At 39.5% G+C, this 24,149-nt stretch overlaps 1 protein-coding gene across 6 annotated transcripts in view; it reads left to right on the forward strand.

Annotated features, from left to right (window-relative positions):
- ADCYAP1R1 (ADCYAP receptor type I) overlaps window positions 1-24,149 on the forward strand; it is a 136,588-nt gene that overhangs the window by 28,103 nt on the left and 84,336 nt on the right. For all 6 annotated transcript variants that reach the window (XM_010712229.2, XM_085226835.1, XM_010712230.2 and 3 more), the window contains exon 2: window positions 5,273-5,441. In XM_010712229.2, the coding sequence (XP_010710531.1) occupies window positions 5,391-5,441 (51 nt within the window). In that variant the 5' untranslated portion in view covers window positions 5,273-5,390. The remainder of the gene's footprint in view (window positions 1-5,272; window positions 5,442-24,149) is intronic.

Consider the following 24,149-nt stretch of genomic DNA (forward strand, 5'->3'; position numbering starts at 1 on the left):
ATGTGCCTTTGTGGGAGAGGACCAACAGCTTGATGGGCTGCATGAGAACAGGCACTGGCAGCATAGTGAGGGAGGTGATCCTTCCTCTCTCTTCAGCCCAGACGAGATACAGGTGGAGTGCTGTATCCAAGAAGAGGTGAAGAGAGCTGGGACTGCTCAACTGGAGGAGAGATGGCTCAGGAGGATCTCATCAATGTGTAGAAATATCTGATGGGAACATGTAAAGAAGAATGAGGCATGCTCTTCTTACTGCCGATCAACAAGCAAGAGGCAACAAGCACAAATTGAAATACAGGAAATTCACCTTTACCATAATAAAGCTTTTTACTGTTAGGGTGGTCGGGTACGGTTAGAAGAGACAACCTGTTTGCACCTGGCACCAATGAATATTTTAGTGCACAAGACCCACGCATCAGTGCACGTGTTAAGAGCACTAGCTGGATCCTTCCTAGTGCACAATCCTGCTTTTTATCAGCTTTTTCAGAAGTGTGGCATTTCTGGCTGATGACATTAAGATATTCTGGTGTATCTGGAAGGGCTGGCCTGTCCCCTGTAGCAGCAAAAGCTTTCTGAAAATCCATCTCTTTGATTAAGCCCCCTGATGTAATTACCATACAAAGCCTGTTTTGTCAGTGACAACAGGCATGTTGAGTGGAAACAAGGACTCCAGGGACTTTTTTATTTGGCACACAGAGGGAGAAAGGTGAATAAATGTCTTCTTGGTGTTCAAGGGAAAGATAGAGTTATATTCTCAGGTTCTATGAATCTGTGCAGGTTCATTAACCTCAGTGTGTTTACAAAGTTCAGTATAAATTAAACAAGACATCCCCAAAATATTTAAAATGCTAAAAATAATAAGTGATTTATCAGAAATAACAGAAAAGACATTATGTTGTTCTTGTTGTCTGCCTTTATAAGATTGTTCTTTGCTGTCTACTTTGTATGGGAGATTTTAGTGCTCTTGCTCTCTAGGAGACTTATTTGGTATTAAGTTTTCTGTTAGTTTCTCTGTTACCTTAAATATCTCAGCATCAGTTTATTGACACCCTAAACTAATTTGTTCTTAATCTTTTGTGGTTACTCAAACACTGCTATTTGGGTCTTATATTGCTGATCCAGAAGAGACTAGAGGTGAAATTATTCTGTCCAAATATAGATGTTGACAATGTAGATGTCAACATGGGAGCTAGCTGTTAAGAATTCCTCTAAATTCAAGGGATAGGAGTTGAATGTTTAAAGTAGACAGCTAAAATAGGTCAGACAAATTGCTTTGTTCCTTTGTCTACTTCCTTGATTATATAAAAAGAGACTTGACAATGAGATCATATATGAGTACGTCTTCTAGATTTCTAAACTTAGCTGACAAGACCTAGGTCATTGAAGGGTTACTTCTCTGTCTGTGTTTATTTCTTACTTGTGTGAGTCTCAGTTGACATGAGAGAGATTCACCATGTTCTTTAATATAAATTAGGAAGATAACATTGGGGTAATTTTGGAGGGAGATGATAAAATGCTTTGAATTCCACACCTTATATTGACAGCCTACAGGTGATAAATGGTGTATCAGTTATATAACCATCTGTTCATATCTAAGCCAGTGATGTTAATCTAGCAAAAACTGTACCAAAATCAGTCATGGAGTTCCCTTCCTTGGGGAGAACTCAGAAACACTGATGGAGTGGTGTGAGGGCCAAGCTGGTGATGGCTGGAGTATTCTTGGTTGCTTCTTTCTTTTACACCTCATCATTCTCCATCCATGGTGTATTCTGCATAGAGGAATACTCCTGATGCCACTGAGAAATGCTGAGATCACTTTGCATGGAATGTACGACTCTGCTGCAAAGCAATCTGCAAAAGTGTGATTGATTTTGCATATCTCAGAACCTTTCAGATTTCTGCACTTGTACTGTTCCCATATGGTGCAGGAGGAGGATGTGATGGGCAGCCCTGACCAGATGCTGAATTAAGATTAATTAAGAATTCGCATTTCATCACCTCTGGTCAAGGCCATTGTTGGTCAGCTTTGTAATTTATTGCTTTCCTTTCAGACCTCTGGCATACATCCTGGAGGTCCATAACGAGCCTAGCAGATCTGATTTTTCTTTCTTTTGGGTGAGATCTCAGTCGCAGCTCATAACTGCTTCAAATAGTCACTGAAATCCTCTTTCATTCACCCTACATTCATTTGAGCTACTGTATAACAATTTCATCTTTTACTTGGTACGGTGAGAACTGAATCTTTACAGATGTGATCCTTTTATACCTACCTGTGAGTAGGCACATCCTACTTGGATTGGCACACATGGCACTTCTTACCAGCATTTAGGCTTCTGTAACATGTAGTCCATGTAAGCCCTAGGGACACTTGAGTCCTTTTTTAAACAGGAGAAAGAAATGGGCACTTGCAGCAAAACACATTGCCAGAGCTCTTCCAAACTTCTCCTTAAGGACCCAATATTCCCTATAGAGAAACACAAAGAATTTGCTGTGGCATGGAAAACTTCTGCAGTGGAGATATGAATCACAGATGGTGTAGGACTTTCCTAAGCCATCAGTAGACCCCCAACAAGACTTTTGTAATTCCCATGTTTCAGCTGTGCTTGAAATAATTCTCTGAAGCCCTTTAAGGATAATATTTTTTTTCCTTCATGTGTGCAACCCTTGTGCTGTGGGCTATTCTGGCTTCACGGATTTTAATTATGGTAGCAGATGCAGATAAAACAACAACATGAAGCACCAACATCTCCAATTTACAAATGAAACTACATGATGTGGCTTTATGAAGTCTTTTTGATCATTCAGACTTTCCTTTCAAGCCTTGCGTTCATATTTTTGTTTATTCTCCCAGTACTGAATGGAGATGGAAATGCTTCGTAGACATTGTCCCTACTTCTGAAAAGTTTTTCTCGTAATGATTGGCTGAATGTACTTACCTGTGAGTTAATTATCCTTCTGTTGCTAGTGGGTTGACTCTGCACCTATGTGTGATATACACAGCAGGAGCTGCTACACATTATATACAGATTTCTCTGCAGGTCCAGGGCACAGGTTTGTAGGCCTGGTTGCTATTATCTAAAAAAATGCTTGGGCTTCTGTGGATGACACAGAGACCTCAGTCCAGTTCTTGATGTGGGTTTCCATGACTACCTTGAAGGCAAAAAAATGAAGCTGATTCTTTTTCTCTGCAAAATGTCAAAGAAACACAGCAAAATGGTTAGCAGATGTTCTCACATCTTTAGATATTTCTTTGAAGCTAACAAAAAGAAAATAGAAGACAGCCTTTTTCCGCTCTTCAAACCTAGTGAATGCCAGGTTAAAGTAAAGCTGGATCTTCAACCATTGGAAAGAGTGTATTGCAAAGGTTACCACTGTACCACAGGTTATCCTTCCATCCATTTAGTCAACCATCTCCCACTCTTCCGTTGCATTTAAGTCTTGTTTTTGACTCATTACAGTGGCAGAATCCAAGGACAAAACTCAATCTCCACACCATTCTCTGGCCCTTCTGGCTGGAGCTGCAAATTATCAAGAAGTAATTTCAAATCCAAATGTCTGCTAATGTGTCTGCCTGGTTGTCTGTTGCTTCTGTTAATGCAGAGACTTTCTTTTTCCGTCTTTTCGCTACTGAATGTCACCATGGATGTATTCTCCTCCTCGGCTGAGATTTTATCAGTCCTTCATTATTTGATAAACCATCAGAAATGCAGTTAAGTAATTAAATTCAGTACCAGAGCAGGCTGAGAGTGACTGATCGAGTGAGGATGGAAGAAGGCAGATCAGAGAGAATTTTATGAATCATTGTTCTCCATTTAGTCAGAGTCTGGATAGAGAAGACAAAAATCTAAAGAGAACTTAATTTTCTGTTCTGTTTTTTAATTGAAAGACTCTACTTTCTAAATGCTGATATCTTGGCTGCATGTTGCAATTAATATAAAAACGGAGTACCCACTGACTGCAAAAGTTCTTTCACATTTACCTTTGGCACTGCTTTATTTACTTTCTGTCTTTGGTCTGTTTTCAGCCTTTTCTCTTTTTTTCACATTCTGATTTTTAAGTGTTTTATTGTTTCTGTAGTTGTTTACATGTCCTGTACCTATGACTTTTTTTTTCTTTTTCCATTCTCAAACATTTACTTACCTCTGTAAACATTTCTCTTGTTAGGAAGATATCAGTCATGTTTATGCCTGCATAGGTGATGAATGGTGGTATATAGAAAGACTGCATCACGCAATAAGAGTTTGAAAAGCATCTCTGCATTCAAAGTTTTCATTTACAGATGTAAACAAAAGAGATTAGAATAGTTTTCTGTCCCTGAGACAGACTGGTGTGGCACAGCTCATGCCCAAGGGCTAAACTCCCATACCTTCCTAAAAAAACAGATTGTGTCTAATCTTCTGTAGGCAGAGGACCTCAAAGTGAGTTCATCTGAGAGGAACGAGGTCTATAAGGTAGAGTTAAAATGAAGGGGACCCGTCTCAGGTAATGGGCAAATTCATTTTAAAACATGATGGTAGGTAGGGCATCAAGTTGAGACCTCTGAGCCTGAGAACACAATTCATTCCTTCCCATTCCTCTTTCTACATCTTCAAAAAGCTCTCAGATTCGTAACAACTCTTGCCATGAATTTTGTTATCTGGACCAGTATCTTTGAGATCACCAAGTTGTACAGCCTCTCAAGAAACCCTCAGTTGTGATTTTGAGCCATTACTGAAATTAAGAAGATCAAGTTCTTTGCAGAAGAGTGGTGAGGTGCTGGAACAGCTGCCCAGAGAGGCTGTGGATGCCCCGTCCATCCCTGGAGGTGTTCAAGGCCAGGTTGGATGGGGCCCTGGGCAGCCCGGGCTGGTATTAAGTGGGGAGTTTGGTGGCCCTACGTGTGGCAGGGGGATTGGAGCTTCATGATTCTTGAGGTCCCTTCCACCCCATGCAATTCTGTGATTCTGTGAAATCATGACTGCAGAAGTGAAGCATACAGACTCTTTGACCAGTTCAAAATGTTCCATTATTCCTTCCCTATAGATACAATAGAGCTCCTGTTAGAGAATCTCTTCCAGCACTTTCTATGATGCAAGCTACTGATCACACAGCCATGTTCTTTGGCTTCAAATTTAATATCCTAGATGATCTGTAATAACTGCAATCCAGACAATTATGACTGGCCTCTGATATTTGTAACTCAGTTCAAGTGTTGTGATCTCTGCTTTCTTTCCATTTCTTTCTTGTACTCTTCCATGTTTGTCGTATTTACAATCATTTTTCTCTTTCACTGCAGAGGTTTGAGTCTTGACATGAAGACATTGACAAGAAGATCTGCAGAGAGTGTGTGCTTCAGCCCTAATTAACTGTGTTAGAAGCTAAGCTTGACTAAGGATCAAAGTCAAGAGACAAAGATGGCCATCTGTTGGAAGAGCTGCTTCTTCACTCTTATATTGCTTCCCATGGTAAGGATTGTTGTTCTTATTTACACTGCCATTATTTAAATATGTGTTCCCAAGAGTAGCACTTGCTAACAATGAAGGTTCTGAGCTCTGGTTTTGTTTCTCTGTGGGCCTATAGATTCTGTTAAGCATTCTCTAGCTTCCTTTGTAGATGCAATCGGACTGCGAAGCCTAAGCCTTGAGGTATCAGCCAATACTTTTGGTTGCCTCCATTGTCATGTGGTCAATGTTCAGAAAACATGCAGGTGGACCTTAAAGATAGTGGCATTCCAACTTGTTAATCACTTTGATGAAGATATAGGGTTTTTTATGAACAGGACAGGGATTTATTTGTGACATGAATCTTTAGTTACCAAATAATGTGCTATCCTTTGAATTGCTCAGTCCTAACACATGTCAGGGGATTGATCGTATTAATATATGCTTGTCCACTGCCCCATCTGCATTATGGCTCTATCTAGCCTCCTATAAAAGCTGTAAGAACATTGAATAAAGCATGTATTTTTTTCACTTTGCAACCATAGGCAATGGTATACAACCTGTATAATAAATCCATCTTGCATTTCAGCTCAGCTCTTAGCTGGATCATTGATCATAACTGTGCTTTTCATTATGTCTCAGGAAGCATTTCACAAAAGAATACTGTGAGAAACAGCACTACTATTTAAATGCTCTATCTGATTCTTATTAAAAGGTTTCTGTTGCTTCCATGCAAACGCTTTGAAAATGCCTAATATTCTTTGCTATCCAAGTATAGTATCTTAAAACATTATTGAAATAAATTTTGGTTTTATTTTTAAGTAAGAATTGCTTAAATTCTTAAATTGTGATGTGACCAGAGTATCTTTTAACAGTATTTACAGTTTCTTGCTCATGCATATTGACTGTGTAACTTTTGCAATGTGAAAGTCAGCATATAGCACTCCTCTTGATTTTATCACACACGAGTGCACATTCTTTCCTCTTGGGTCTTATTTAGAGGCCACTTTAATTGACTACAAATCTGAAGTGTAGCATTATTCAGATATATTATTTAGAATGAGAATGTTCATCTAAATAATTTAGCACCTCGCTTTATAAATACCTGACATGTGATTTTTTTTTTTTCCTCATATGTTGACTATTCTATTACTTAACTTCCCTGGGGAGGTAGATGGCATTATTTACAGCAGTCCCTTAGGAGCTCCTACCTTACTGCTAAGCCTAGGACAACCTCAGTGTTGACTCAGCAATGAATGTCAATGAGATGCATCCCATGCTAGGTGAAATTGGAGAGCAGATTGGTAGAGCTGCTGTATTTCTGGGTAAGAAATCACATTTTTCAGACTGGAACAAACTTATTCATGTGATCATGTGAGTTGAAAGGCAAAAGGATTTTTTTTAATGGCCAGTGATCTTCGGCATTTCAAGATTATTGGCATCCAGCTTGAGACAGACAACAGGTATCTTCTTATTTAGAAGTGAACTATTTTTAATTAAGGAAAATAAATGCGACTGAATGTATTTCTTGAGCTTTTAGAAGATGGATGACCTTCCTGGTGAATGTAAAAGGACAGCAAGCTTCCAATTCTTAGCATTTCAGGACATAACTGTGATCGCTGAGCTGGATAATTAGCGATCTGCTCCAGCTTCTGGACTGAACAGCTCCCTAATGAAATTCTGTGAAGCAAACCAGAGTTAGTAAGAGTGAGTATGGTTTTGTACGTGAGGTTACTTCAGTGCTTTTTATGACTGCAGGACTTTCTCATAATCTGTAGGAAGCCAGGTAATAAAATTAGTGATTCCAAAGTGAACTTGTGTATATGCATACACACTTCTTTGGTCAGTGAAGGGACTTAGTCCCATGACAGGTGTTGTATGTTGATTTGTGTATAGTATACATTCTTCTACAGTTTGTTTTCAAGGACAAGAGCTCAGGAGTGGCACAATGTTATGTATGGTTCTTCCTTTGCTGAGAGTTTTTGTCATGCTTGGGGTAATGTTTTCCCTCTGTTGAGTCTTGCTTTCTCTTTGAACCATCTCTGATATGTTGGGCCAATGTCCTTAAATTGATACCATTCTATCATGCAGACATAGAGATTTTCTACAATACGAGAGTGAAAAGTTTGAGACAATTTGATTGTCATCTCATCCTTGAAAGGGATCCTTAAAAAGTTTTCTTCTGTCTTCTCTTACCACACCTGGTATGTTCAAGAGATCTCCATTTACTTTCAAGGAGAGCTGGTTTTTTTGGCTGTGGGTTAGTGCCATCCCATGAGCTCCTGAATCTGTGCAGTGGCTTGGATGTACAGTTTTTGCTTTCAGCAATCCATTTTCCACTCAAACTAAGGTCCACAATCATTAAAAGGTCATAGAAAAAAAGGCGAAAAGTGTCTTGATGGCATGTTCTAGGTGCCCTCAGTTCTAGGGCCAGATCAAATCCCAAGAAAATACTATATGAATAAAAATTTAGATGTGGCCGTATGTAGACATGGGCAAATCTAATTATCAGAGATTAGGGTGGTTTCTGGTATGTTTAACAAACTTTTATATTTGCTTACTACAAAGGTATTCCACCTTACTATTTACTAGGCCTGTAGAGAAAACTCCTTGAGAGCAAATTCTGAAATCTACTTTTTTTTCCCATTTAAAATGTTTTCCTAACTAAAATCCATTTTGATATTTTAGATGTTTTTAGTCCTTTTGTTGTTGTTGTTAGCTAGGGTGCTTGTTTTCAATGCAAAATTGCACTGCAGCTACATCATTTTCTGTGTTTTGTCCTTCGTTTGTACATCTGCTTTTTTTTAACCTTATTTATTTTCATTCTGAATTCATGGAATCATAGAATTGTTTGAGTTGGAAGGGACCTTTCAGGGTGCACAAGGATGCCCATAGCTCCACCAGGTGTTCACAGCCTCATCCCTTGACCTTGAGTGTCTCCAGTGATGGGGCATCACCACCTCTCTGTGCAACCTGTGCAGTGCCTCACCACCTTATTGAAAACAGCTTCTTCCTTATATCCACTCCAAATCTTTTAGTTTGAAACCATTTCACCTTGTGCTGTCACTGCTACCGTCTGTCCCTTCGTTCTTATAGCCCCCCATTCACTGCCACTTCACTGTATTTCTCATTTCATTCAGTTGTGATAGCAGTAGGCATGTTTATTTTTTTGTTGTTTTTATTTGTTTATTCTGTGTGTTTTTTTGTTTTTTTTTTAAACTGGAAATATCAACAAAAGTCATCATAAAATTAGTGAAGAGATAGGATCCTAAACCGAGGTTCCTTTGTCTGGTTCCAAATGTACTTGAGAAACAATGAAATTCATGACTCACAAAGTTGGCTTAGTGTATGAACTGAATTTTAAATGTAACTGCAATGCAGGTGTTCCAACTGTCTGAAATAATTCAATCAGTTGCATTTCTTCAACTAATGCTTGGAAATTCTTGTGGATGTGCATCTTTAATATTGCTAAGCTTAAGGTTTCAAATGAAAAGATGCTTCTTGCAGTGTTTCGTTAGCTGGTGAACATATTCTCAGTGGCCTTTAAAGACTTTTAGGAAAGTCTTTATAAAGACTAAATTAAAAGGGAGAGATGAAAAGAGAAAGGTGTAAGTGATGTCCCTTGTATACAAGCACTGAAATTCAGTCGCATTATGGGGTGAGATGAGGTGGATGTGTAGGCAGCACCTCATGGATCAGAAAGCCAGATCCTGAATGGATTGTTTCCCCATTCATTAGGAGATGAGGAGAGAAACTAATTCTGTTGACTGTGATAATATATCTCAGCTTTTCAAGGGTTTATATTCTACAGTGAAGAGAAGTTGCTGTATTAGTCCTTATCTGTGGTTGTCCTTTCCAGTGCTGGGCTACATTCGAGTAGGACCATCTATATTTTAGTCCCTCTCATTTTTTAAATATGAGAAACTGTGTATAAAGACACATTCACCAGTTCTGCTTCTGCTATGATTGTTTGAATATCTGTAGCCTAAATGAAGGGTTCCCTTCCCAGTGGGGGCAGAAATGTATATGGTTGTGCTGGGCTCCGCTCTTTAGACAACCTGTTTTTTCCATTTAAGACTTAATGAACTGGCATTTAGTGAGTTTATTGGTCTTGTGATTTGTAAGAGATCGTGATCCTGTTAGAAAAGCAGTCTTTAACATGATGCTCTGTTGCATGGGAGTTGTCTCTTAGGGTAAGCACAGCAACTCCCTGTACAAACATGGCTGGGAATTCCTCCAGAGGAGGATCTCTTCAAAGCCTGTGACTTGTTTAAAAATAATAAAATGGAAAAAAAAAAGGTCTTAAGATATGTAGTACTGGGTAAGGTAGTTCTAAAGACACATCTCAGAATTTGTTGTAAGGTCTGTCCCAAAGATATCAGAGGGGTTCTGTGTTGCATAACAGCAGCAGTGCCCTTCAAACATCCCAACTTCAAGCACCTCATACAGAAAAAAAATTAGGATCCTGGTTCCAGACGGTCCTTACCTGTCAGCAGGTGGGATGAAGACTTCCAGAAGGTGACTGATTGCACCTGAGAGCTCAATAAATCTCTTTGTTTCTCCAAGAGAGATTCATGTGTTGGCACTCCAAGGATGCCTGGGGCTGGTAGGGGCCCTTGGCATTACATCGTTCCTCTGTCTCCTATGCTGGCACTTGAAATCTCACCCCAGGGACTCCAGCTGTTAGTTAGGATTATTGCAGAAACTGAAGAAAAACACACTTGGTTAAAATGTTTGAAAGCGTACTAAGCTTATAAGCACAAAATGTGAAAGACAAACAAGAACAAAAGTAAAAAATTTTCTACTTACCTCTTTTTCACAGTTATTACACACGCACACACACACATCCGTGGGTAACATTCCTTATTTAAGCAGGTAATCTATCCAGGTTTTAGAAATGCACAGCAGCAGGACATGAAGCAGAAAATGGTTGCCCTCCATTAAAGCTTTCACTTTTCTGCCCTCTGGTAGTTGTAATAGTTTCTGTGACAGGCAAATAATATGATGACAACATTGATTTAAGGCCATTAATGCGATTCTTTTCCCTGCTGGTTTTATATTTGTGAGCTTGGAGAAGTATTGGTTGAACAGTCGAATAACAAATTAGGAAATAAAAAAGATGTCTTGGAAAACGAGCCTATAAAAAGAAATCAAAATCAGTGATTTTTCATATTTCTTAGCTATTAACATATAGCACTTGTAGGGATGTCATTCAAGTCTCTAGCAAGTGTGCCACTGACCTCTTCCTCCTTGGGTTTGCAGAGTCAGCAGCCTAAAAAGGTTTTCCTTAAGGTCAGGTTGAAGAGGTAGTTGTGGTGCAGAACCAAAGCTGCATTATAGAAAAGAGGGAGATGGAAGCAAAAAAGCATAAAGAGAGGAAGTGAATAGTAGCTAAATAAATACATTACAGTGCAATCACTTTGCTGGAGACCTGGCCTTTTATATATTCTCCCATCCCTGTCACCTTTCTATGTAATGAATTGCAATTTTTAACTTTTCTTCCCAATCTGTAAAGAGTCCACTGCTTTGCACTGTATGGCAAGAACAGGGACCTTCCTGAGGATGTAGGAGCACCCAGGATTGGTGCTTGCCCCAGGGTTACACATGGCAAGGTCATCCAGGTGAGCAGTCCATAGGTTGCCTCTGAAATCCCCACTGGAAGAGGCAGAGGATGGAAGGCAGAATGTACTGTGCCTAAGGATGATTTTAGGGCTTCTTTTTCAAACCACTAGAGACAGCTCTTTAATCAAGCTCTACGAAGCCAATTAAAAACACTGCCAACTGTAAAGCCCAAGTGTTGCTATCCTTACAATCCCCAGAGGCAGAGAACCCAGCTTAACAAACCCCTCTTTGTGTCTGTGGGCAAAGAGTGAATTGCACACTCCAGGCTCGCTTCTGCTCATGAAAAGAGAACTGGGGTTTGGGCACATTTGCTTTTTTTTTTGCCATGTGGAAGTCGCTTGGAAGAGAGAATTGGTGAGATATGAGTCCTCTCCTACTAATCATAGTAGTCTCTGTGATATATTTATTCTTTGTCATATGCTGGTTGAGCCCAAAACAGAATATTGCCATCCTAATGAATAGGGACTGTCTGTGTACTTTTTTGTGCCTGTGAGAGCTGAGCTGTGTACTGATGTCAGCAAATGCACCAATATTTAGCCATCTAAATGGTGGATGTCTAGTTGGAGATATTTATCATTATTAGTACCTACCAACGATTGTCAGTTGTAAGAGGCAAGCACCTCCAGACATTGGTATGACCTCTCATAAACCCTCCTAGTAATCTCCTTATTGCAAGGTAATTAAAAGTTAGCTTAGATGAGGCTTTGGTTTCCTTAGCTTTTAGAAAACTCATCTTCATTAAGCAGTTTTTATGAATATCACGTGGATGTTGAATAGATGACTAAGTCACCCCTGCCCAATTGATTGTCTTGCATTATCATTATCTTGGGACTCATCATCTTTGTCAGGTTGTCACAGATGCTGTTTATTACCTTTCCTGAAATACATTTTTTAAAACCAACAATTTCATGTGTTTTCTTGCATGACTGACGTCAGACGTCAATGGAACATTATATCTCTAAGAAAAAAAATAATAAAAAATCCATACCATTCAATACTTCACTATCTTTAAAGCAATGAAAGAAAATCAGCCCTCGTACACAATCAGTTCATTCCTTCCTCCAATACAACTTGTGTAAGTGCACTGAACTGCTGAAAACTTTAAGACTGCAAAGTGACTGTATTTTTTTTTTTTTTTTACTACTTCTGGCTTTCCTGATAACATATTTATGCAATGTCCTCTTCTGTCAAACATTTCTCTGTCTGCTGACTCAGCATCCCTGGACAAAATGTGTTATTCAGAGGTTATTTAGGCTAAGTGCAGTCCGGTGGATTGGTTGTTTAAAGACTCCTGAAGAAATTTGTCAGTCATGTGAATTACTGATATTTGTAGGTTTGGGAAGGGGAAATACAGGGTTATCGATCTATTTGTTTGTTTTTACTTTATTTTTCTTACCCAAAGCACACATCTAAGCATGTTGTGTATTTTGGCATAAAGATGTTCAGACCTTTATTTTGGCTTTACTGTTTGTAAAGCCTTTGGCCAGATAAGTAATAACGTGGAATGAATTATTGGATAAGATTAGAAATCCACTGAAGTTCAGAGGTATAAGATGGTGTTCACTTCCTCATAAATATATATTTCCTTGCTGACCTCTGGCTGATGTGGTTTTAGTTATAAGATTTCAATCATAGAATCATAGAATCACCAAGGTTGGAAAAGACTGAGTATCACCCAGTTCAACTGTCAACCTACCACAAATCTTTCCCACTAAATCATGTCCTTTAGTACAACATCTAAGTGTTTCTTGAACACAGTTGAACAAATGAAACAAAACACATTTTTGTGCTGCAGTACAAACTCAATTCCCATGCAATTCTGGGCTAAAGTAGCCCTTTTTAGTGTCTCTTCAACCTATGGAGATGTACAAAATAAAAACCTTTTTACCCATCGTGTATTGTCTATTATGCCTGAGGTAACAGCACATACACTCTTTAAACTACCTTCAAGCTCATTTAAAGTAACTATTGGATCTGCCTTCATGTCTTCCATCTAACAGCTTTGATAAAAATAATGGTGAGGTTATTATTCACTATGACCAACCATGGCAGCAGGCCATTCCTTGTCCATTTCTTTTGCAGAGCAGCGGTGGGAGGGAAGGCTGCAGGAATGGGAATGAGCTGTAAGATGGTGGATGGACCTTTGATATTCTAAGGAAGTAAGACTTAGGTGATCACAGCTGTGCATATGTGTTTAGTTTGCCGTTTTTCCAGATCATCTATCTATCATAGAATCATAGAATCACTGAATGGTTTGGGTTGGAAGGGACCTCAAGGATCATCAAGCTTCAACTCCCCTGCTGCAGAACGGTTGTGTTCTCAGATGAATTAATTTTCCAAAAGTTTGATGGGAATTCTTTGTTAGAGACAGAGATACTGCTAATTCTCTAAAGAAAAATGAACTTCGGAATAAGTTTAAGCTATAGAAGAAAGTATGGTATCCAAACAGGATCTCATCTGGGAGATGCTAATCCATACGATCAATGACTAAAGCCTTATGCTACTGATCACAAAACTCATCAGCTTTGTTTTCAAACAGGATCTTACAGCTAATTCAGGTATTCTTGGATCCCTGATGTTACAACAGTAACTTAAGACACGAGAGCTGGAAGATCAAATGTTCCTTATGCCTCAGATTAGTGTTTACTTTGAGTAGTGCTTCAGCTTCTTGTTCTTCAGTTCCTTCTTTGTGAAATGAGGCCATCTCTGCTGCTGTGCCTCTAAAAACCACAGATGATATGAAACTGTGGAGAAAGCACTGCCTCCTGAGTTTTCCAGCACTGATACGAAGTCCCATGTAAATCTCCAACTCATGAATGCTTTCATCTTTGTATCAGCACAGGTATTTCTTCTGCACTTCACGCAAGTTTATTTGCTCTGTTTTTTTTAATTGTGTATATCAGCTACTTTTTTTTTTTTTTTGAGATTTTTTTTCCCTGTGAATAGAAGGGGTAGAAAGAGACCAGAAACTACAATATTGGTTTTGCTTTGGTTTTCTCACTGTTACCTATTTGTTAAATCAGTAATTGTGCAGATGTTTAACTGCAGGTCACAAAGACAAACGTTCAGCCGTGGAATTCTCTCTTGAGTCCATTTATCGCTGTTAACAGAAGCCAAAAAACCCACCTTGTGGATGACAAGTTATATCAGAGGAACAGGTTGCTGTGTACTGAGGTCAACTCCTGCTACATGGTAGTGCTTGCAACAGGAGGCCTTTGGATGTCGACCAGTGTTAGATGGCGAGCTTCCAGCTGTGACCATTTGGGAAACAAAGGGAATCAAAGAAAAGGAGTTAAATCTGGAGTTTAAAGTAAAGTAACAAAAACAAAGGGAAAGTGGCAGTGATGTGTATGAATAATGTTATTCTAGAGATAAAGTTCTATCTTTCAGTACTTCCTGCATTTGGAGGGCAGGTGTTTTTATTCCTGTAACTTTTTCGTACGTGGAAATATGAAATATGTTTGTTGGTTAGCAAAGGAGTAATACAGGAATTCTGAACACAGTCATCTTGAAGATGAAGTAGATAGAAGTTAACATACATTGGAGTCACCCAGAATAACCCACGAGGAACAACGTAAAGTGTGTTCTACCAGTTTTGCTTTCAAGTCTTTTTTTGCCTTAATTATGACAGAATTTTGCTCACATGGGAAGGGAAATTCTTTCTCTCTCTCTTCAGTATATATATATATATACTGTATGTCCATTTATTTATGCTTTCTAATGATATCAGGACAACCAAAGCAAACTGAAATAACATCCCTCTGTTTCTGACCCTACCTATCCCTGCAGAAAATGAAGCTTTTTCATTAACAACAATTTGAACCAAATCAGAGGATTACTTCAGTGTTTCCATATCTCTTTTTTGTACGTCTTACTGCAGTTCAGAAATAAGTGAGGTTGTGAAAATGTAGACCACTTGCCTTAGAGAAAATGCTTTGCTCATCATTAATCCCTTGCACATATATATCTGTAAAAGGGAAGGTAAGGACCCAAACTCCCTGAGGAGTAAAAATAAAATGCTCTGTGGAAATGAATTTTCTCTCCGTAATTAGAAATACGTTATCAGAAGTGAACTTCTTTGGAGGAAAGCATATGAGTTAGGGAGCTGGAAATGAAGACGATAAGGCTGATAGCTGAGCCGTTCTTGCCTCTTTCCTGAGGTCATGTTGCATGTATTGTGTGACTCTCACCAGACACTGCTATTATCTACAGAAGCAAAAATTAGCTTATGCTGCTGGGATGCGTACTACATCAAGACTTTTGGAATCCAGAATGGCTGAAAATTTCGTAACAAGAATTCAGTGAGACTGTGGTGTGGTCACTGTCACTGAGAAAGTAACATCTAACATTTTTTAGTCCAAATACACATAGTGGACTCTGTTAAATCTGAATACAGAGATATTCCAGAAGAGCCTTCCTCTCTTTCTCCAAAATGACAATTTCAATCCACTGGCAAATTAAACTTGGGAGGAGAGACTTAAATATATTGGTCAATATTTATTATCTTTAGTGTAAAATAATAACCATAGTGTAAAATAGTAATGTATGCTAGGACTTCTAAGTTTTTATCGTGTTTTAATACTTTCCCTTCCCTTCCCTTCCCTTCCCTTCCCTTCCCTTCCCTTCCCTTCCCTTCCCTTCCCTTCCCTTCCCTTCCCTTCCCTTCCCTTCCCTTCCCTTCCCTTCCCTTCCCTTCCCTTCCCTTCCCTTCCCTTCCCTTCCCTTCCCTTCCCTTCCCTTCCCTTCCCTTCCCTTCCCTTCCCTTCCCTTTTTTAAAAAATTTTGACACTGAAAAATTGTCTCTTGTTTAAATATGCAAAAAGTTTCCCAGTCTGAAATGTCTGCGCATTGCAGTCAGCTGCAAACAGCTCAGCTGAAGCATCTGTTATCCTTGGAGAAAGCCCCTGTGCCACTGTGTTCTGCAGCACGAATGCCCTTGTACCTGCCAGCCGGGATGGCTGCCTTAACGCTTCAGCTGCCTGCTGTGTTTTGTTGGGGCTGAGCACAGCAGGAGAGATGTACCACGAGGATAATGGAACGCATCCAGAATCTGTCCTTATTCACTATGATATCACCTATCTGAGCAAGATTCTATGTAGCGGCAGAGCAGAAAATGCTGGAGCAGAATCTAGGTCATGATAAGACTCTGAAAGTGAGACCTGGGGCTTAGCTGTCAGGATCTGAAATGGATCCAGGTCCTGCGGGTTTCTTTGGAACAAAGTCACTCTTTAAGGGGGAGATCTGTTCTTAGAAGAAGACCATCTCTGCCACCATGTGTTGTCCCTCCTTAAATCAGACCACATCCTGCAGTGATGCAGGAATTTGAGGCTGGATATGCAATCTGGCTCTTTGTGGTTTTTTTTGTTTGATTGGATTTCGAGTAATTTTTGAGGTTTTATTTGGTAATGTATCATATATCACAATGCCTTGGAACTTGATTGAGGCTCAGCTCACACAGCACAGTCACCAGTGCGATTTTCTAAGCAATACCTCATGAGCAGGACACAAATGACGCATGTATGCAATGGTCAGAGAGCAGCTAGCAAGGCAGAGGCTGAGTGTTGAGATTTTACTGGGGCCAAGACATGGGCCTCTGCTGAGAGTTACTTTGGATATGGATTTCTTTCTTAATGCTATATATGAAAACAGTGTATTTTTCTTTTGTGATATCATTAGCAGGCAGTTGGCGTCCAATATTGTCCTCAGTCACTGCATGTTCTCAAGCAGAGCTTGAGCTGCGTCCATGTCACAAAGCATGAGCCAGCTTCAAAGCCTCATGTTCTCAGGTTTGGAAAGTATAAGTAATAGGATTAAAGGGCAAAAGCCAGATGTCCTGTTGTGAAGTATTATTTGTCTATGTACATGAGTTAATGAGTTGGGTACTTCCATTTAAGAAGGTAAATGCTGCACAACAATTAAAGTGTCTGCTTGCATTCAACAATGTCAGGGTATCTTAAAGCAGGTATCGTGCTTATGCTTACCAACAGCCAGGACAGAATTTTTGCACGTAGAGAAGTTACTATGAATCACAAATTTATTGTACTGTTGTGTCTTTGGAGGGAGTTGTGTTGGTGGAATTGATCACTTCTTCCTTTGGCAATGATTTACCTACCTGGAATACCAGGGGGAATACCACTATTGTGATATTGTTGCATATCAACGGAGAATTCTCTTTTCTGAGATGAGATTGAAATGACGTTTAAACGCCATTTAAACACTATCATTGAATATATTACTAGGTATTCAAATACTGAAGATCAACTATGATCCATGCCCAGTGATGGTGCAGGACTTCTGCTGGCCTGCCTATAGTGAAAACAGAATGCAAAGATAAGAGTATCTGGGATGGGATTTACCAGGACAGTGTCTACAGCTGCACAAGTCACGATGGGCTCTCATTTCTGTTATTAGCAAGAAACAAGTACTGAGTCTGCAAGTTTTTTTCTATAGCCATCAATACTGAGCAGCACAGAGTGTCTAAACCATTAACTAACTGCTAGAGGCACTTCTGATAATTCTCAATAGCATTTATGCAGTTCTAAATCTGGAGTTAAGGCACCAACCATGTAGACAGACAGTCGTAGAGATAGGAACCTTTCTTTATTTGATCACCTAATAAATGTAGAATTGGCCACATATTCTCTGTGGTATAAATCCAGATGGAAGGATTATTGTGGTTAATATCTTCAGAACAGGCACAGTTTCAGAATATTCAAGCCTATGGAAAACTCAGTGGCCATTGTTTCAATGTCATCTTCATCCATCAGGAATATGTTCGTATATCTAGAATTCTTCTTTTCCCACATCCCCTTTTCAAACATTGATTGCAAGATAGTGAAATATTTCATATTGACATCTTTAAGCAGAATAAAAACATTTCTTGCTTCTTAACTGGATTACTTGAATTGCACCCTGTTTTCTCAAAAAATCAGTGCAATGTTTAATGTCACTTTTTTTTTTTTTTTTTCTGTATCAGTGCTAAATGAATTGAAATGCTACCAATACATGACAAAATACAGATATGCCATACTCTTTACAGTCATATTTTGGGAGAGCAGAAGAACAAGACATCTTATGAGCCGCGGCACTGCCAGATATCTTCTTACAGTCACTGCTACACAGTGCCCATAGCCCAAGAAGAACCAAAGCCCCATCTGCAAGTTTCTTCCTCACCTGCTCCTCCTAAATGCCTCTTAAGATGAATCTTTCTCTGAAAAATGGAAATTTGTTGCTGGCAGTGTTGTTTTTCTGTCTGTACGGTCTCACTGATCATCATTAGCAAGTTTTTCCTACATGGCCTCTTTTCCTTTCTAATCCCTCTGCTCAGCTCCATACTGGCTCAGCTCGCCGTGTTGATGCTCCAACACACCATTCACTCCTTCCTTTCCTTCATGAATACAAACTTTATTCCCCTCCTTGAGTTTTTATAGAGGACTGGTGGTGAAACACTCCAGAGACCAGAGTGAGAAAGGAGGGTTTGTTGAGAAAGCTAATCTAGGCGAGATCTTTTGTACCAGGTTTTGATTCCCTGTGGGATCTGAGAGTTTTTTGTCATTGGTTTTTCCCCTCACTTTGGCACAATATCTGAACCGACGTCTCTTAGCACTGAAAGGAGAAGGAGGAAAATTGAGAATGAGCTTGAGTACTTCCCGTTATTACCCGTGTTGTTATAAGCTCTTTGCCTCCATTCTTCAGTACTCTCCCCAGTCCCAAAGCCCCTTAGGGGAATATCAGCTGTAGCACGATGCACTTACTGGAACCACCTGTGGGAAGGACTGAAAAGGAGAAATGCGTGTGATAGTTGAGGACAAATAGCTTTAATTTAATTAGTGGATTAATTAAAGCTTTCTCCCCTAGGTAGGGTATATATGTGTGTGTGGAGAAAGTCTTTCCTCAGCCTCCTGTTGCTGTTCTTCACGCATTTCTGTTCCAAGTGTGACTCAGATGGGGTTTCTATTGAGCTTCCTGGGAGCCTGCACAAAACAAATTTCCTGTCTAAGATCTTTTTTCTTTGGGATTTTGTTTGAAGTAATGAAGTATCAATGGACAAATAACATGTAATAACAAAACTTGCCTTGCAAATGAATGTGGCATCCGGCGGTATGACAAATACAGAAATCCCAAATGCTTTTCTGTCTATCGGTGTCCCCTCAGTGAGAGAAGTCTCACGTTAGCACAGGTTCCTTCTGCCTTCACACAGTGAAATTCATCATGAGTTTTCTTCAATCTGATAAACCATTCATCTACTTGACAGCTTTGTCTCTGCACACTGTACACAGATGCTGCGGAAATCAGATTAAAGTCAAGTGTTCTGGAATTAATAACAAAACCATAACCTGTAGATTTAAGGGATTGGTTATCCCTTTCTATCTTCAAAAACTTCCAGGTTTTGGCTACTTAATACATGAAAGATGTCAGTCAACTGGAGTGAGTTCAGAGGAGAGCCATCCAAATGGCCTGTGAGGAAAGGATGAGGAAAACAGCCTTGTGTAGGCTGCTGGGGATACCTAGTAGGAGCTTTACAATAACTATGAGGAAGTCATCCAGAAGATGGAGCCAGGTTTTTCATCACTATGTGTGCCATGTCAAGACTATGGGCATAATAGAAAGTATTACTGTTTTACCTTGAGGTCAGGTGAGCATTAGTGTAAGTTGCATAGAGAGGTCTTGCAGTCTCCAGGTTTTCAGCTGGAAAAAAGGAAAAAGGATTAAAACCCTCCAAGACACTTTGATCCCATTACTCTTGAATACTTTTGAAGATAAGTGGAAATTGTGATGTTGTCAGGAGACTATCAAGTTTTCAAGACTTCGACGTTTTTTAACTTTGGAGAGGAAAAACTTAGGAACAGTGGAAGAAATCCAACTTAAATAATATAATAACAATCAGAAATTATTATCAATCTTTAGTTTCACTTCAAGCATGTTGTGTCTAGAAGGATTTCTAAACACTTCTCCAATGAGTGGTTCCATCCATTCAGTACAAGGCTTCAAGAAACATAAATTGGTACTGCTGGCCATTAGAGATAGGATGAAGATACACTTTGGTTTAATTCAAGGTGTTGCTTCCTGTGGAATTTGCCAGCTATGCTGATAATGTCTCATCATGCTTAAAGAAAGGTTTATCAACTAACCCACCTACTGGATAGAAAACCGGTTAAGACAAACTCAGAAATGGATTTTCCTGATGTGGCATAATACGCTTAGAGCTACCAATGTTAGAAGGTAACCATATCTTAAATTCATGTAAGCCCGTTTGAAAGAGATCAGTGTTCTGTTCTGGTAGTTTGCACTGTTGGATTCTTGTTGTTACTTAAAGCACTGTACAGTTCCTTGTTCCTTGGTTTGAATAAGTTTTTAATCATTTTGCCCTCTCAATTAGTCTGAAGTGTTTCGAAGTGAACAGTAGTTTGCATAATGTTTACCCAGGCAGACAAAAACACAACCAAGTAACAACGTAAGGTTTTCCTGGAGACAACAACTTACTCAACTGCCAAGCCAATGCTGGTAGTTGATCAAGTAAATCAGTTCTGAAAAAAAAAAAAAAACACAGGTAATCAGAGCATCTTCTCAAAGACCTCTACTTTTAACTGTGTTTTTCAAGTCTTGGCCCTGGTTTGACCAGGAACATTTGCTAGGAATAGGGAGTAAATCTAATGATATTGTTTCTATTGCAAAGTAAGCAATTTAAAAAAAAAAATTTTTTTTTTTTTCTTTTTTCCTTTCTGAAATGCTCAGGAGTAATATATATAATATCATATATATATAATCTATCATTTTTTGAGCTAACATTAAAGCGTAGAGTCATAGTAAAATTGTCACCAAGTACAATTCAGTACAAAGCAAATGATCTTATAAATGTAGTGGATTAAACATCTTGCTTGCATTACTTTGCATCAGCTCGATGTTGATGTTAAAGACTTTACGTGAGAGATTTAATGAAGTAGCAATAGCGATGGTTTGTTTGCTTTTCCTCAACCTCTGTTTTTACTCTTCTCTTTATTTCATGGTGCTTCATATGACACATCTGGAATGGTACGAAAATATTCTCAAACACATAATTTAAAAAAAGGGTCAGGTATTTACAGGCAGAAAATGGAAAGAAAAGTTCATGCTGCTGAATCATTGTATTTGATCAAGCCTTTGTAAAAATGAAGATGCCAAGGGAATTGCACAGTTCATTATCACTTCCTTATTATGACTTCAGAACATCTTGCCTGACCCTGGAGTATCTCAGGAACACTGCTGACTTTTCTCACTCCTGTGGTTCCACTGAGTTAACTTGTAGAGGGAAATGATGTTTTAAAACAAATATGAATGTTCTTATGGAGAGTAAAATAAGCAGAATTCTTTTTTGAATGTCTGTATGTGGTCAAAGACAGCTCAGGTTTTTTGATTAGACTTACTGCTCAGCAGTAGGATGATCCAAATGAGTTTGGATTACTCTGGGACATCATTCACTGCTCTTTTTTTTTTTTTTTTTTTTTTTTTTTCAGATCTTTCCTTATGAAGAAAGGTTGAGGGAACTGGGCTTGTTTAGTTTAGAAAAGAGGAAGCTCTAGGAAGACCTCATTGTGGCCTTCCAGTATCTGAGGGGAATGTATAAACAGGAGGAATGGCTGTTTGTGAGGGTGGATGGTGATAGGACAAGGGGGAATGGTTTTAAACTGAGACAAGGGGAGGTTTAGGTTGGATGTGAGGAGGAAGTTTTTCAGCCAGAGGGTGGTGAGGCAGTGGAACAGGTTGCCCAATGAGGTTGTGGAAGCCCCATCCCTGCAGGCATTCAAGGCCAGGCTGGATGTGGCTCTGGGCAGCCTGGGCTGCTGGTTGGTGACCTGCACACAGCAGGGGGTTGGAACTGGATGAGCACTGTGCTCCTTTGCAACCCAGGCCATTCCATGATTCTATGATTCTATGATTCCAGCCACCCAAAAACCTCTGTCATGCACAAGTTTTTATCAGTGAATATGAATGTGGCACAAGGATTGCGTTCCCTTTCATAAAGAATGTCCTGTCATGTCTCTGAGAAGATGCTCATGTACTTGATATATAACTTAGAAAAACAGTCAAGTGCTGAAGTGTAAAAGCCTTTTTCCATTATATGTGCATTACAGGGTCCAAAATATCCTGACAAAGGGCAAACATAAAATCCAGTGCTGACAGCAGCAACTGAAGGTGAAGTGAGATACCCTGAGGCATGTTAAATGGTCTAGACATCTGTACTGAGTCTTCTAACTTCCTCCCCTTGGTTATAGCCATATGTCAAATAGTGTCATACATGCAAGGACAGCTGCCTAAGCATGGTGCTCGGTTTATGTTTATATGTCCTGTTCCTCGATGCCTGTGGTTAGGAAACATCTTCCTAATGCAGTCCAGTGCTGCTCTCTTGGAGCTGTCTACTCTCAGCCAGGCTTTGTGCTGCTTGGATGTGTTTTCAGGACTATTCTCTCCCCATTTGCAGGTTTACAGGAGATGAGGGCCCAGGAAGCAATGCCACTGACAGTCACTTATATGTGCTGGGAAGAGATGAAGGGTTATTACAGTGCTCTGTAGATAGATCTTTATGCACCAAATCGAGCAACCTGCCATGTCGCCTTTGCAATACAGAAATTGTGTGGAGAGGAAGAAGTTGCTCACAAATTTATCTTCACCTCTCTTGTTCCCAGTGTTTGGTGTTCTTGAATTGAAAGAAGGAGAACATCTCCTGCTGAAAGAAGCTGTCTACACCTATTTATTACCATTAAAAAGTGTATGCTAGCCTTCTGATCTGTATAATGCCTTCTACATGGTTACTTCCCTGGAGCATCCACATGTTGAGGAATGCCTTGCTTGAACAGTTGGCTCTAAACAGTTGTTAATCTGATCTATGCATGTAGCTAGGTCAGGTCTGGATGTGGCAGAGGTGTGCAGCTCAGGCTTGTGCACTAATAGTGGCTTTTGTAACAGAAAAATTCCCATTAGAGCAGCACCTTCAGATGTGAGAGAGTATAGTTATGCTGTTACACGATAACATGAGTTATTAAAATTATTGTCATGCCAAGGGATCAGCCATAACTCATAGGCTGATTTCTGTGTCGATTTCTCTAATAAGAATAAAAGAGGAATAAATGAAAGCTGTCGACGTATTGCACATCTACAGAGACTTCAAGTGGTGGTTTCACACTGATGGTCAGATTTACTCCACCACACCGATGTCTTCACCTCCTCACAGCAATGGGGAAAAAATACAGTGAAAAAAAGCTCATGAGTTGAGATAAGGACAGGGAGATCACTCACCAATTACCTTCAAGGGCGATACAGGCTCAGTGCAGGAAGAGTAATGTAATTTATTTAGATTAGAGCAGTGAGAAATAGAAGAACTAAAAATCTATTGAAAATATATTCCTTTTCAAAACTGATGTGAGTCAATCTCCTCCACTTCATTGAGAGTAATATATATTTTTTAAATTTAAATGTGAACTTCCTGCGTTTTCCACCTCGTTTCTTGATTTTTCTGGTACGTATCAAAATATTTCTTAACAGCACGTGTCACTGATATCTTCTGGGAAGCAGCCACCAGACTGCCTACAACGAGTTCAGGAAATCGTAAATGTCCTTGAGGCAAAAGAATTGACATCGTGAGGCCATGAAGTTCGAGCATATGCTGCCATTTCGGCTGTGCTCTGCTGTTCAGTTCTTAAAGACTGGCTTGACAGATGAAAGGCATAAACTCTGCCAGTACATAGTGAGTGGAGACACGTGAAACATACGGATCCTTTCAGGAAAACATGATAACCTCAAAGCATCTCTGCCTTCAATAAAGAAATGTTTTGTTATAAGCGATCCAAACGTGGCTTCTTTTTCTCTGAAAAGACACTGCTAATTAGCAGAGATGACAGGCAGCTCTTATTCTCTCACTGAGGCTGCTCTTTTCTCCTTCTCTTTGTTTTCTGTCTTAGTTTCATTGTTCCTTGATAACTTCTTTAATGTCTGTTAGAATCACGGAATTAAAAGACCTTAAAGATCATCAAGTCCAACCACAACCAAACCATACTAGTCTAACCATATCCACAACATTTAAACACATCCAGGGCTGGTTACTCAACAGTCTCCCTGGGGATCCTATTCCGGTGC

The sequence above is a fragment of the Meleagris gallopavo genome, chromosome 6 (genome assembly GCF_905368555.1).
Source record: "Meleagris gallopavo chromosome 6, MGAL_WU_HG_1.1, whole genome shotgun sequence".
NCBI classification, from domain to species: domain Eukaryota; kingdom Metazoa; phylum Chordata; class Aves; order Galliformes; family Phasianidae; genus Meleagris; species Meleagris gallopavo.